The following is a 15,718-nucleotide window of genomic DNA, read 5'->3' as shown; positions in this document are numbered from 1 at the left end:
TGTATTTCAGAACAACAAAACATAGCAAATGACAAACACATGCTATCAAAGCACTAAGAACTTAATTCACTAGTGTGGAAAAATGTACTCAGAAAAGCATTTCTGCAAATCCAACCTGGAAAACAACTTTAGGCTCAGGTTCAGTAAGTATTTCTGCTTACCTCTTTATGTGGCTCCATGATGACTGTGACACTTTTGCCAGTGACCTGTGCAAGCACCTGCAAGGAATGCATGGCTTGTTTTCTCACAGTGGAGTTTGGAGAGGTTACTTCTCGAACAAGGTCATGTGTGACATGATGGAAAGACTTTTCCTGTGCTGCAAGGATTTCTTCTGTTTTTTCTTCATCTTTTAAAGGAGTTGCACATCTAATCAAAAGCTGTTCTAATGTGGTCTTTGCCATAGCGACTGCTCCATTGGAAACCTGGGGCATCAGAGATTATTTTTATCAGCTAAGTACAGAACAAAGATCACAAATCTACGCGTTACTCATCAACAAACTTAGAATTGGATTTTGATAAATCCTGTGATTTTGATTTATCCTGTGATTTTCATTTCCAGCTAAGCTTAGTGATTCTATGGTGACAGTGAATCTGTGGGTTTTTGTGATCTACATGTGGCCTGTCCATTTCTGCTCTGAAAGCAGCAAGTGTGATCCACAAAACTTCAGCAAAGTTATGTGGAAAAATCTGACCTCACTCCTAACTTCAGAACCTCGTTTGAGTGCAAATGACTAGACTTCACTACTAACTCTTACAGGTAAAATAAATTCTGAAGTTCAGCAAAATCAAGATTACTAAGAGTTCAATCTGTGTGAATTTAAGGCCAGAATTTTTCCCCATACTATTTGATAAAATTCATTCATTACATACCTCTCCAGTTAGGTCCATCATAACAAAGAGAAGTGCCTTCAGGAAAGTCTGCTGGTTCTGGAGGACCCAAATCAGTGGCAGCCGTTCCATAAGAAATTTAATGGACACGACACCTCCTAGTTTAGCATACCAAGCTTGTTCATAACAGCAAGCACATAAACGTTCCACAATGTACGAAAACAAGGGAAGCTGACAAGCCTGAAAACAAAGAAATGGATCAGTTTCCTTTTCTCAGCTTAGTTGTAGCCTCCAAAACTTCAGAAGCAAAATTACATTGGCTGAAACTTGATCATTTAAGTACATTTTTTAAAAACTTACCCTTTCCTTTGAACCCAAGATAATGCTTGCAACATCGAATATCACTGCTAGGGCCACCTCTCCTATTTTGCAGAGCTCCTTCTCCTCATATGCCATGCAGATTGCTATGGCATCAATAAGCACCAAGGGATCCATGCCTTTTGACCCATTTTCTTCACTGTGAAACATGGCTGTGCTAGGCTGGCTCCCAACCTGATAGCACTGCAGCAAGAAAGGACCTGTAATTTGTAACAGGGAAGAAAAGAGGGAGAAGGGGAAATAAAGACAAAACAATGGATATTTCAATATGAATAGTCTTTTAATTAGATTTTACTACTCCTTGGACTAGCTGATGGCAAAACCAGTAAACCCTGTGCCTATTTGCATATAAATGGATTGTAAGGCATCCTTCACACCTAGAAGAAAAAAAGATTACATCTACTTGAATATTTTCTTCTATGCACTAGATTATGCCTGCAAGATTTAATTAAAATGAAGAGTCATAAAAATTCAAGTTACATTAATGTGACAATGAAGAGTGATATGCTTATAGTATGTCTTTTCCCAAATTACTTGTCATACAGCCCAAACAAAAAGTTTTCTTCATGGATTTAAGACACTGCAGTGCTCCAACATTCACTTAGTTCCTCTAAAGGTCCTTCAAAACCGCAAGTGGAAACAACCCAATTAAAGACCACCTGCAAGTAGTACTGTGAGTATTAAGTTACAAAAATCCTCTGGAACTATGTAAGCTGTTCCATGCTGCAGTTCTTTCACTGGCTGTAGCATTTAAAGAGTATTATTAGGTGATTGTTTTTTAAAATTTGTTTAACAATTGCCACCATTTTACAGAACTAAAACGTAATTCAGCCACCAAACAAAAAGCCAGTATAGCTACCAAGAAGCAACTGCAGTATTTTTTACTTTTTTAAACCAATTGCCATAAGTAAAAACACAAAGCTCTCCACGCCCCTCCCAGAAGCCCCAGGAGCTCTGTCCCCTGTCCTCACCGCACTGCTGAGCCACGGCCACCATGGTGTAGTGGCGGATCAGACTGGCCACGAAGGGCAGGGCGCTGGGCCGCAGGTCCTTGATGACAGCCGACATGAAGGCCCCGGTCAGGGCCTGCTCGAAGGTCTTCCGAGCCGGAGTGTCCTGGGCCTTGTAGCGGTGAGAGATGATCACGCTGGGGATGGACTTCTCAGTGAAGCTGAAAGACAACGTTGTGCTCAACTGAACCCAAAGTGCAGTGCCCGCAGCTCAATCACAGCCCGTGTCAGGTACTTGATTGGAAATTTGCTCTCGGTATCTAACTCCTTCTCCACCTCCTGTTTTGCCTCATTTTGATAGAGCTAGACCAGTTCACTCAGCCCGTATTAATTTTGTCAGCCACTGGTCTCCAGCATGATGGATAGCTCAATTTCATCAGGAACATTTAAAGCCAGTGGTTCAGAAGAAGCCACGTCCATACAATAATAGGTATACAGGCATCACACTGCAACTCAATAACAGAATGTCATTTTCAATATTTTGACATTTTTCCCTTTTTTAAAATGACATTTGATTTTAATCTTGAACGATTGAAACTATTTATCAAATCACTGCCCAACAAAACTTATTCATTGCAAAGCTATATTTATGTCAAGTCTAACAAGTCGAAACTGTGAAAGCTACTATGCTCTTTAGCTACACTTACTGTACTGCAAGAGTCAAAGTCAGCCCACACTTTTTGGGCAAAGACATCAAAGTTGTCTAAAAGCAATAAACTCAGTAAGTATCAATGACCAAAATTGCAAAAGAAGTAAGAAAATCTTCAATAAAAAGCTCTCATACCAAGACAAACAGAGGTTATGTGTGTGACTATGCTATAGCTTAGTCACTAAATGAAACTGAGTTTTCTCTTTCACTTTAGTAAAAGCTTAGATGTACATACAAAACGTGACAATCCAAATTAATCTTTAAAATACACTTAAGCACCAGAATATTCCAATTATTTAAATATATGAAACCACAATTAATCATATTGATCATACATAACAGATTACACACTGGCCTGTAATTAGGGGAAGAAAATTAAACTATGAAACATTAACACATCGCTTGCATTAAAAAACTTGCTAACAAGATTCCTTTTCACCAGCAGGCAAAAACCCCATGAATTGCACAGACTAATCACTGTCTCTAACCTAGGTTGTTCCAAAGACACCACAAGTTTTACATACACATTTACGTTTAAAGAATTGTCATACTTGGGATGTGCAAGAAGCTGGTATAATGCATGTTTGTTATCATCCAGGCTCATCATGGCTACCAGGAAGCACTTGATGACTTCCCACGCCTGCCTCCGGTAATAGGGCTCCGTGTTGGCGCTCTTCAGACAGTCCAGGGCGGTCTCGATTGCCTAGAATGGAAAAGAGAGAATCCAGACACTTCTTGTTCTTGGCATTTACCATAAGGTCATTAATCAAGGGAATGGTGTCATTAATATATATTAAAAGTAACTTTTAAAGCATGCACAGTTTGGAGTGCCCAAGCTAAGAAATGCAGAGAGAGCACAGTTTGAAACCACCATGGTGTTTTCTGTGCTTCTGTACGTGCTGAGTTTCATGGCAGATACATTTTACCTCCATGGTCAGAAAGCACTTCAAGTTATGAATGAGGTAAATCTTCAGTGTGTCTCTCTCCTTCCCAAAAAAAAAAATTTTCCTTGCCTTCCTTTCAGCAATAATTGCTGTGCCTAATCCCTTTATTCCTTATGTATACAATGCATTTATACCCATATATAAATGGTACCTTGCCATGCATGATGAAATGTACATGTAAGCAACTTCTGAACACTGTTCACTTAATGGAAATAGTACTCTTCCTTGTCAAGAAGATTTAATACATTCGAGAATAATTCAAATCAATCCTTTAAGATATGACGACAATTAAAAAGAGGAGCAGGTCTCTTTGGGAAATTTCTATTTTGTGTACATATATTTTTACAGAGAGAGATAAAAATACATAAAAGCACAACTGTCTAATTTCTATCCTTCTCCCACAAAAGAAAGGAAGAAATTAAAGATAAATAAGATAGGCATTAAGTAAAAAAAAAAAAAAAAAAAAAAAAGTAAAAATTGCTCAGGACTGCCTTGAAATAAGGAATTTCAGTACCTTATCAATTGCAAATAAAAATCTAACCATTCATGCCTAATAAGTTTATGCAGAAAAAGGCCCTGCTACAAAGTGGGCATTTTCCTTCCTTGGTATTTCCAATTACTTAACTAGTTGTCATCCTAAGTTTTTAATCACAGGATCTCAATGAAAAGAAAAATTAGTTTTACACAGACCACAGAAGTCCACCAGGGCACTAAAAGAAAACAAGGATTTCTTGTTTTCAATTTATTCCACTTTTTTTTTCTTTGTAATTTGACATTTCCTTTTCATAGATACAAAGTGTTCAGCAGATAACACACTCTTTCTTGGTCAATACCAAGCAGCTGAAGATTGCTTATTATCAATGTTAGATCCTTAAATCCTTAGGAAAACTTAGTTTGAATTAAACTAGCAGGACAGGTAAATGTCAGCAACTACAGTATTTACATGTATTCAATTCATCAGCTTCAGTACAGTGGAGAAATCAGTAAATCTGCATTTTAAGAATCACTTTTCCAAGCTATTTTTAAGCCTGATGGCTCTACAGAGCCAGAGAGCCAGCTGCCTGTGAAGAAAATTGCTTACTACATTCAGATCATATCTACTTATGAAAGTCTAATTGAAAAGGTAAGTATTAAAACTCTACAGACCAAATTATCTCCGAATCCAGCTTCACTCTCAGAGGAGATTAGATTGCTGTAATTAGCGAGAACTAAGCATTTGTGATACACCGTGGCTGCCAGATGAAAGCCAGTACAATACAAAGTGGTTTTGTAGCACTAAGAAGTGCTACTAGAGACCACAAACAAAACCACATCACTGGAGTCGTGAGAATAATCAGCACTGAAGAATTTCTACAGTAAATTTTTGGTACATTTCAAAAAGAAATAGGGACTTTTAGATGGGATTCCTGCACCTAACCTAAGCAATATACCAGAAGTTCCAATCTTATCCATTCTGTGAAAGCATTTATTTGGGCCAATTTAGCTCCCTATCCTATCACTTTGTAAGAGCAAACAGCATGCCTAAATCCACTTTTTGGGGGTGACATACAGCACAGTTTATAGGGGAAGTAAAGAAAGAACTGGCAGACAGATGTTTATAAAGCTGATTTCTCAGCACTGAAAGTAACTTAAGCCCTTACCTTTTCCATTGGGAGTTGAATGGATGCTTTACAGTCTGAAAATTCAATTGTAATACTGGGTCCTTGGATTTCTGTGACTACATATTGTAGTTTCTGTGATTCCTTCAGCATTTTCCTGTTACTTCCACCAAATTTCCCAAGCACACGATAAGCCACGTGGGAGATGCTGTCAGCAGGATTGCGCAGGGTTCGCCACAAAGCCTGGGGGTTAAGAGGTACAGGGGCAGACCAGTCTTACTTCAACATTTTACAAGTTGTAATGTAAAAAAAAAAGTCAAGGCAAACAATTATCCTTGTATTTGGATAACTGACCCTGCATAAGTTCCTTATCAAGGTTGAATACAAGCAGTCTCAGTTCACAACAGCCCAAGTGCTTTGTAACAAGGTTGTCCTAAATGCAGTTTTAGATTAGATTGCTGTCATCTTTGCTACACTGGAATGTAATTTCATGCTTATGATGAATATTAAACAACACTGTCAATTTAAAAAGCAGGCCAGTTAAGGCCGAACTGAATTAATCTCAGAGCTAGTTTTGAAATACAAAAAGCAAATGAAGTAAATAGAATATAACCATTGAACAAAGTATATAGAAGGAACAATTCATTCACTTCTAAATCTTCTGAGTTTTCAGCTGAACAGCACAACACCAACTATCCTTCTACACTCATATCAGATTGGTATGGGTCTCACGACAGATTTTTCAAGTTTTTGTAACCAAAGCGTCACACAAATTTCTAATAATATTCAGCAAATCAATGACCCCTTGTGGTCTAACAGGAAACGACACGTTTACCTGCATGAGCTCAGCTCGAACTGGCTGAATGTGGTCGTACAGAAAGTCTGGCTGCAAGTTATCCACACACAGTTCCAGAGTTCTTAAGCCCTGGCTAACCAGGGTCTGGGATCCATTGAGAGCTGACACCAGCGGGTCCATCAGCATTGGCAGATAAGGCAGCAGCGAGCTCAGACGAACGGGCACTGTGAGGCAGAGCTCTACAAACAAGTCTTTCATGTGCTGTTTATGAAGGCCACTTTGTAACATATTTAGTCCTGAAAATTATGGATAAGTTATGCACTCACAGGAAAAAGACAGTCCACAGTTTATTGTTAAAAATTGCTATTTCCTGAATTCAGAAGAACCTGATGTTTTTAAATTCTGTAGAGCTTACAGCTCCATAAATAATCAATTTACAAAATATAATACCATTCATTATTCTAACTTACATCTAAGGATTTCATGCAGTGGATGGTTTTTTGTCTACACACATATAGAAGAAAAAGCCTCTATGCATATTTTAAAGTTTAATGTTAGACTCAATAAGGCAGCATTTGAATATAGTGGATGAAAAAGAAAAAGAGATAATTTGACTCAAAACAGCCTTGTAACAATAAAAAATAATCTCATACAGAACAATTGTTTTTAAAGTATTTTGACTCCTGAAAAGAAACATTCAGTGAGTTCAAGTACATTAATTGCCCCATACAGACTAAGCACATTCCCCAAGTGATTTTTCTCCCATAAAGATTTCACATATTCCATGAATCTACTGACATGAGTTTTACAAAATGATTTATCGATAACAGACACATTTGCTAACAATAAAAACTGTCCCTACAGCTAGATGGGAACCAGTCTACAGTCCTGGAATAGTTCTGATTAGCTTGTCCTTAGGTTTAAGTAGTTCTCCACATTTCCTTGCTCACCCTCAGTATTTCTGGAACACAGTTCTTGCAAGCATAAATGCTCAATTAATCAAACTGATTGTTATTTCCATTTCTTTTTGCAGTCTGGCACTACTTGAATTTCTATTTATCATGCCTTTGCAGGTGCACACACATGCCCTCAACTGCAGAGCAGCCAGAGCTTCACTGCCATGTTCTCCCCACAAAATCAGTGATGGCCTGGCAACGTTGCTTTGCCTATTCACTTATCCCTCAAATGCTTTGTGCCAACAAAGTTACCCACAGCAAAAAAAACCCAAACAAGTAAAAGAAACAAACAAGAAAACCCCAATAGCCCCACAATGAAAAGAAAAACAAGCAGCAGAAATTGTGAAGCAGCCAAAACTATGGAGCCTGAAGCAGCTGATAGAAAATGAAAATAAGCACATTCAAGATATTTAAATCAATCGTTAAACTCAAAATCAGAAGCTACTTCTCAGGGGTAGGGCTTTGCTTTTGAGGGGTTTATAATTACACAACATAACTTTATTACTACTATTCACATAAAAAAATCAGAAGCTAGGGTGGGGAAAGAAGGTATTGTTCTACCTTGCAGTAAGTTTGGTAACAGCGGCAAGAATTCTTGGTATAACAGATCATGACTGCCTCCTCCAATAGATCTGAACAGTGCTCTGAGCAGCAGGAAATAGTTATAGGGCTCTTTGGCAGTCTGTGCAAGTTCCATAGAGCTGTTCACAATCTTGTGCAAATGTGGCTATAAAGAAAATAAAGCTTAAAGATTAATAAAATACCAATTTTATCATCATCATTGCACTGTACAAGAATTTAGCATGAGATTCTGCAAATCTGACACAAGAAAAATATTTCCTCTCACTTATCTGGGGACATGAAGCAGAAATCAGAGGTGTCAGAATGACAGAGAGGACACTTAACAATACTAATTCACCCCAATCTAATTTCACTACTAGTTCCTAATTTTTGTGAATGTTAAAATTTCATTTTGAAAGCAAACTCTTTCAAGTAAAAAAAGGTTATGGAACTGGTGGCCTTTCTAGAGCAGAGGACATGAATACCTCGCAAGTATCAATAAAAATAGTTGATAAATGCAAGTATTCTCATGCACCAGAGACAAACAGTAACATGTCTAGATATTATTAACATCTTTCTACATTGCTATGCAAATGCTGCAAACAGCCTTCATCATTCAATTAAATTCTCTGCCCAAGGCCCCTATCATCCATCCTACAGAAACAAAAGAAAGTAACAGAAGCATGAAACTGTGAAGGTAGTAAATTACACTCTTTAAACTTCATCTCCAGCTTATACAATCCAAATGACCTTGATTCTGATGACAAACTGCAAGAATTAAAGCAAGATTATATGAATATTGCTTCACATTACTGTTAGTTTTCAAAGACTGTGGAAAATTGGTAATCCCTACTCTGTTCTGCACAGTTACCTGTATCAGAAATTTTATTTGCTATAAGGTACGAGGAAGGAAAATTAAGAGAAATTATGAGAGAACAATCAGTGTTCCATTAAAATCTTAATGTATTTTCTAGATACAGGCAGCTGCTGCTTTTATGAGGAAAGTGCACCCTTGCTACAAGCTCAGCATTTCTAAATTCACTGAATAATGAGATGATCTCATCAACATAAATAGATCCTTGGAATACACAATATGTTGTCAGTAGAAAAAATAGCATTCCTTAAGCCCAGCCTTTTCAAGAGCACAGAAAAATCTAACTCAAGAGGTACATGTCACTGAATATTACATGAGTAAACAAGATTCACCAACAACAAAAAAGTCATTTCAATCCAAGCAAAACTCTTAACATGGAAACAAAAGGGGAAAATATGTGAGAAGATATGCATCTTCTGACCATGAAGTTACATGGGCTTATGGCAATCACAGACCACAGCCGTTTATACTCAGAATTAGCACATCACTTCATAGTTTCAAATATGAAGCAAATATTCACAGAAACCATCTCTTATAAACAAGACAATGTACTTGGCACTAGGAAAAAATGTATCACAAATAGTGCTTCAAACATTAAATGACTCTCAAATGTTAGACAGTGTAAAACTCTTAAGAGTGCTGTTTTTAAACCAGACTTATTTTTAACACAAATGACCTTTACCTTCAGCATTTGTTCATTTTCAGCTGCAAATAGTGAAACTGAGCCAAAGACTAACTTGAACAGCTTGAGATACAGATTGGACAGTTCCACATTAGAGCCCATTTCTGGCAGCCGATCCAGAAGATACTCCACCAAAATGGTTGCAAAGAGAGCAGAGGTAGTAGGGTTTGCCAAGAAAGAATTGGCAACAATCTATAAAAGGAAACCACAAAGAAGTTATTACTGCTGTAATAAAAAGAACAAAAGAATAAATGCACTATCCATTTAAAAAAAAAAAAAGATTTCTTTTCCCACTTCCACTGCTACCCAAGTGATTCTGTTTGTCCTCAGTGGAATACAACCATGTATTTAACTTACTGTTCAAGTTTTAAGTTTAAACAGATATTCTAGGACTTGCATTCTGTAAATTAGTAGAACATTAGCACAACCACCTGAAGAAAACAACAACTCCATAATGTCCAATACTTTTCAAGAATGAAGTCCATTCATATGTTCTAAACTGAAGTGTTCGTGTTTGTATTGCATCACTTAGTCTGGTAAGGTTTTTTCAAAATCCATCTTTAAATTATTTTCATAGACTATACAGACTGCTTCAAATCTCACATGCTAACTTCAATATTATGATTTAATATTCCACATCAGCCATATGTTCCTCAAGGCATTAAGCTCTTTCCTACATGCTGTTCATTATCAATTAAAGTAAACAATAACATACCTGAAGAGCATAGTTTTTAGAGATCCTCTCCACCATGTAAGGAACAGTAGTTTGAAAGATTTCTTTAAAAGTTAAAGGGTTCATCATTGTGAACACACCAGCAAAATGCTCCAGAACTTCCTTTTCCTCTTTCATCCTGACTGTCTGACAGTTTGCTACTCGAACATATGTCTGTCCATTTCCTGCTATTTGCACCTGCAGCAATTGAGAAAACAGATACACTGGTTACAGAATTCGAGTAGCTTCTTCCCCCTTATTCTTAAAATACCTTTTGAAAGTAACTGAGATTTTATGGGTTTGACATGCAAGCCCCACACAACTAGAAGTTGGGCACAAGAGCCAACCATGACAAAAATACTAAAACTGAGTGTTTTCAGAACAGATTTTAAAACTATGAAGTTAGAAGTGGAAAAAGACAACAGTAGGAGATACCAGTGTATTTGTAAATTACTTAATACCCAATCAAACACTCATCACATACACTCATCAGTACTTTGTGTAACTACAGAAGATAAACACAGACATGAATGCTTCAAGTATTAGCTAAACTATCGCCTTCAAGGATAGATTTCCTTCACTATATGAAAGAATTATTTCTAGTCTGACTTGCCTGCATGAACAGACAAAAATGGCTCTTAAGAAAATAATCTGCTGCTTCCAAGTAGTAAGCACTTTGAAATTCACTTTTGAAATGCATTCTTCATATTGAGCATTTCTCAATAGTTGTGGTCCCAGTTAAAGACTTAGTGAAAATACACTGCATGTGTAATCTGTGGTGTAGCTGACAAATAAATCTTTATAAAAAGATCTAACAGTAACTGTATAAATAGAAGTGCTATGTGGGCAGGTTACATACCTGATAAATATCTAACGCTTGCATTGCATATTTCACCAGCTTTATATAGATTTGAGTCTCCTTAGGTTGCAACTGCTTATTAGGAATGAATTGTGCTTCTGAAAGAAGAACAAGATAGTTAAGCATTAAAAATACTATTTGCTTTCATTCTAGAGCATTTTTTTCTGTAGAACTATGAGAGATAAATGTAATTAAATATGCAGTTTTACCACCAGGAGCTTTGCATGAGGTGATCCCCCACGTGATCGTCTTGACCCCACAGACCAAAGTTTTCACTAAGCTCCGGCAATCCGTGACCTGAAATGTCTGCTTGTCTTCTTTTTCTTTTTCCCCTTGTTTTTCAAACACAGGTACTGGTGTAGGGGCCACAGGAGTGGCTGGGGCAGGAGATGGGACAGGAACAGGGGCTGCATTTGCTGCTGTGGGCACTCCGGGTAACGCGGCTTCAGCTGCCCCGAGCTCGGACTGGGGCTTGCACTTCTTAAAAATGACAGAGAGCTGGTAGCGTGCTATGGTGTGGAATTTCAGAACAAACACCTAAGGCAAAGCAGGAGAAGCAAATCAAAGAGCAGGGAGGGGGAAAGAAAAGGAAAATAAGTTTCTTCTTCAAAAATCATGCTAAATTTAATAGTACTAATACTTCAGTTCAGAATACTGAGATCAATAGAATTTACAGCTATTTCTGAAGTCATTCAAATGACAAACACTTTTAGTGTATCAATAAATTAGTTTGCCTTCTTTGAGCAACGGGTGCATCCTCAATTTTCAAAAATACAAAAAAAACCCCTCCGTATAAAGATCTTTAAAAAGGATCATTAGGTCTTCAAAGAGCAGATATTTCTAATTGTACAGATTGCATTGTGTTATGCCAAGGACCTGTGTGAAGATCCTCTTTCAGGGCTTAAAAAAAACCCACACCAAAAAGCACACCCATAACCAGAAGGCATTAAAAAATCCAATTCTTGCATACTATTATACAAGGAAAAAGGCTTATAACTAAAATTTAGAATAAAATTATTTTTAAAAAAACAAGCTACCCAAAACAGGCATTCAGTTTCCTGCTTTGAAACTAGCCACTGAATGAGGCTGAGTTGACAAAGCATCTCCACTACACTTGAGATATGATCCCAGCTGCAGAGCATTTTAAAGAGCCCTGAAGCATTAAAGTGAAATACAGGACACAGACTACATATGCTCGTTTCTGAAGAGAGGAGAAAGTAAAATGCGATTGACAACATACTGCAAAACAGGATATCCAAGCAATTACCAAATGCTTTAAACAAATCAATACCTCCAGCATCCTCATAAGGATGTCTCTACCATTTCCATTTTCCTGTTCACTTTTAGAGCGGATACAGTCTACCAAATTTAGCAGAAGCTTGCAAGACATGGTCTGGATACTGCTTGGCAAGGATTCATCATCAATGTTCTTGGCAAACAGCTGGACAGCCAGGGAGAGGTCATTGAGTGGCAGGTGCTGCCGGACGTGATGCACCAGGTCTGCCAGGGTGCTGTATGCAAGGGGTCTACAGCCAAAACAAGCAATGATGAAAACACATGGAGCACAACTAAAAATGTTGTTAATTGGATTTAACATATAATTACTGCCTGGAAATACTTCCAAATTTCTCAAAGTAAGTTTTCTATTTTCATATGCAAACCCAGAGTTCACAAGGCTTTTTTGGTTACACAAGAGAATTTTAACGTGTACAACCTAACCAACGATGCACCAATCTATCCCACAACTCTGGTGTTGCCTCTTTGACCTTTCTTCCCCCCACTGCAGAACACCCCACCACATATTTTTATCTACATGCAGTTAACATCCATGTTAGCCACCTTTTGAGCAGTGTTGGTAATCTGTTTCATAATTAGTCATAAATGATCCATGATTTCAAAAGCAGTTATGAAAATTGGTAAATTTCAAAAATCATTTCTTTTCAAATACCAGGTAAAGAATCTAGCAGAGCAAATACTTCTAAATCTAATACATGCTGTCAATAAGGCACACTTGATACTTAAACAAAAGGAAGCAATTCTCCTAGTTCAGATACTAATTTGATCAGCAAGCTCACCTAAAATCTAGGTTATTGAAAACATAGAAAGTTAAGTATTCTCTCCATTTACTTTTTCAATTGCAAACAAGTAAGTTTTAAGGTATTCATTGACAAAAAGTTTCTATCTCATTCAGATTTTACACTGGACATAAGATATAGGGTGTTTCATAAAATATTGGGCAGATACTGAGTTGGTTTCTCTGTGATCACCGTTTTGGTTGCCCTCTACAATTCAAAAAACTGAAATAATCTTCATTCACCCATTTTTCTTATTTTGCCCTACACTCACATTACCATGCTGTGCCATCAAAGTGTTAAACAAAAGTCACCATTCCAGCAGCAGAATCTCTGCCAATAAAACAATCTAGTAAAATTAGTTATTTGAAGCAAAGGTTTAGGACCCTATACAGAAGCTGTAAATATTAATAATTTTCCAACTAAGCAGCACTGGCAGGCACTCAGATCATTACTCCAAACTTTCTCGTACCTCAGTGTCTCCCGGGCAGTGTATCCAGAGCCAATCAGTATAGATTCATCAAACAGCTTGTCCATGCACGGAATAAATTCTGTAATTTAAAACAACAGAAAAATGAAAAAGCCATACTCAATGATTGGCAAAGGAAATAATCAAAATAAAACAGTTAAGCATTAAACCACTTAATTTAGGTATTTAAACCTAAAGTTAGAAAGTGATTCTATCCCAAAATTAATTTCTGAAGCTTATAAAAGGCAGTGCCATTTACAAGGAAGCTTTCAAACAATCTCTTGTGACTGTCTACTCCACTGACACTTGCCCCTTGAGTAACACTGCAGTACCCAGTCAGAGCCAGTTATATTTGCAAAGAAAAAAAAAAATGCTCACATTATTTTCAACTTCTAAAAACTAACTTTCTCTATATAATTAATGAGTTACTGGAAATGTGAAGTTGAGCAACCCTGCACACAACAATTCTGTTTGGCCTGGCCTCTTGTGATAGTCCAATATAAATAAGTAATATGCCTCTTAAATTGACAGAAATAGCTGAGCTCTTTCCAGTTTTCAGGTACATTCATAAAAAGTGCTACATACGGCTCCTCAGGTCTGTTGTCAGGATGTGCTTAGCAGCAATCAGGAGCTCCTTCCTGAGGTGTGCTGTTTCAGCTGGACAATTGGAGAGCAGCTGCAACATTCCTTTTACCATTTGCTGAGAATATTTAGCCACTAATTCCTACAACAAAGAAAGAATAACATGAGTACAACTATTATGACATTCTATTCTTAAGGTTTGGGTTACATCTGCAAAATAGCACTCCATTAAAATTCACTTGTTTATCTTCCAAAATCTACTCCTAAAACTAAAATACAATAGTGATTCCATAAATGCCCAGGGAGGGGGAATGGCACATTTCCACTTTGTATTCACATGAGAATACTTCTGAAAGGATAACCAAGTACAGCCCCACCTTCAGATATTCTACACAAGCGCTCCCATCTCCAATCCCTGATGCACTGCAGTCATGCAGATCACTTGCCTGCCATAAAGCAGCTAGGAACTTGATGCATTAAGTAACAAAGTAATAAAAATGCATCCTACCTGGTAAATTCTGATGATGTAAGCCAAAAAAGACAATGTTTTAATCTGAGCTGCGATAAAATCAGCATACAATTCCTTGTTATAAAGTTTATGTTGTCTGAAATTAAATTGAACAGTAGTTATGATTCTGTTCCTCTTAATACCTTCACTCAGAAAATTCAGTGAAGCTTCAAATCACATCTTGTAGTGAGGTTCTTGCTTCTTAAAGGAATATAATCCCTATGGAAGAGCCCATTTTCAACAAGCCCTCTGCCATTCCAATTCCCAGCAGCACCTTTCTACGGAAAGGCAACCCAATACAAAGCATCAAACATTTGGCTCAGTTCCCCTAACTGGGGCCATTTTTTCTCCAAGCAGTATTCCCTCCCACAGACTTGTCTGTCTCTCTCAAGCTTCAACCACTTAATTAGATCATCCAGGCAAGACAGGGAAAGGCAGAGATCTTGCTCCCACTGCCCTGCTCAGAACCACTTGCTGCTCTTCAGAAACATCCCTCTCTGAGGCAGAAAAAGCATGTGCCACACCACAAGGCTTCATGTAAGCTATACCTTGGAAGAGCAAAAATATATAATTGATGGCATGGCAAAGATTAAACAACAGCATGTGTCCAAGCTCCCAAGGTCCCCACCACGGTCTGTGGCAATATGGGGTTTTGTCAGAAACTGTTTTAAAAAAACTCATTATCAAATAATAAACTGGGACCTACTGCACAACTATGGACTTTATCAATGGCATATAATGCCAATTACTTCACATACAGAACCTTGACAATTTTTAGTCAAATAATCTTTGCTACTTTTGAGATGCAGTAAGACTAGAATGACAAATCACAAGATAGAAGACAAAAATATTTTGAGTAATGTTGAATGACAGATTTAAGTAATTTATCCCTAATATAATCAAAATACTGTTAAATGCTCTTACCTTGCTTGAGTAGACACTTGTATTATAATAGTGTTCATAATCAAGGGCACAAATTCAGCTACTACATTATGAATGTTCAGTTTGTAGAGCTTAAAAAAAAAATAAAGTATTATTAGAGAAATTCACAAGTCACACTTGCAGTCAACTTACTGGAGAGCTAATCAGAAAAAAATTAAGACATCTCACCAGCTTATTTTTAGATGATATTTTACTTTCAAAAGTATATCACATTCATTTTTACTAATATGTTAACGAACAGAAGCGACACAAGCCATTCAGTAATGAAGTATTTACATGCAGAATACTGAAGTGTACT

The 15,718-nt window shown here is 37.3% G+C and overlaps 1 protein-coding gene across 2 annotated transcripts in view; it reads right to left on the bottom strand.

The window, feature by feature from the left end:
* LOC125334157 (transformation/transcription domain associated protein) overlaps nt 1–15,718 on the bottom strand; it is a 77,815-nt gene that overhangs the window by 56,260 nt on the left and 5,837 nt on the right. For both annotated transcript variants that reach the window (XM_048320716.1, XM_048320717.1), the window contains 17 exons: nt 15,403–15,491; nt 14,479–14,575; nt 13,974–14,112; nt 13,392–13,470; nt 12,139–12,373; nt 11,057–11,384; nt 10,848–10,945; nt 9,992–10,186; nt 9,277–9,468; nt 7,721–7,886; nt 6,243–6,499; nt 5,450–5,650; nt 3,417–3,568; nt 2,178–2,377; nt 1,189–1,406; nt 871–1,068; nt 162–422 (listed from right to left, as the gene is read on the bottom strand). In XM_048320716.1, coding sequence (XP_048176673.1) covers nt 162–422; nt 871–1,068; nt 1,189–1,406; nt 2,178–2,377; nt 3,417–3,568; nt 5,450–5,650; nt 6,243–6,499; nt 7,721–7,886; nt 9,277–9,468; nt 9,992–10,186; nt 10,848–10,945; nt 11,057–11,384; nt 12,139–12,373; nt 13,392–13,470; nt 13,974–14,112; nt 14,479–14,575; nt 15,403–15,491 — 3,105 coding nt within the window. The remainder of the gene's footprint in view (nt 1–161; nt 423–870; nt 1,069–1,188; nt 1,407–2,177; nt 2,378–3,416; nt 3,569–5,449; nt 5,651–6,242; nt 6,500–7,720; nt 7,887–9,276; nt 9,469–9,991; nt 10,187–10,847; nt 10,946–11,056; nt 11,385–12,138; nt 12,374–13,391; nt 13,471–13,973; nt 14,113–14,478; nt 14,576–15,402; nt 15,492–15,718) is intronic.

The sequence above is a fragment of the Corvus hawaiiensis genome, chromosome 16 (assembly GCF_020740725.1).
Source record: "Corvus hawaiiensis isolate bCorHaw1 chromosome 16, bCorHaw1.pri.cur, whole genome shotgun sequence".
NCBI lineage: Eukaryota > Metazoa > Chordata > Aves > Passeriformes > Corvidae > Corvus > Corvus hawaiiensis.
Note: the sequence above shows the minus strand (reverse complement) of the source record. Positions and strands in the feature narration are given on the sequence as shown.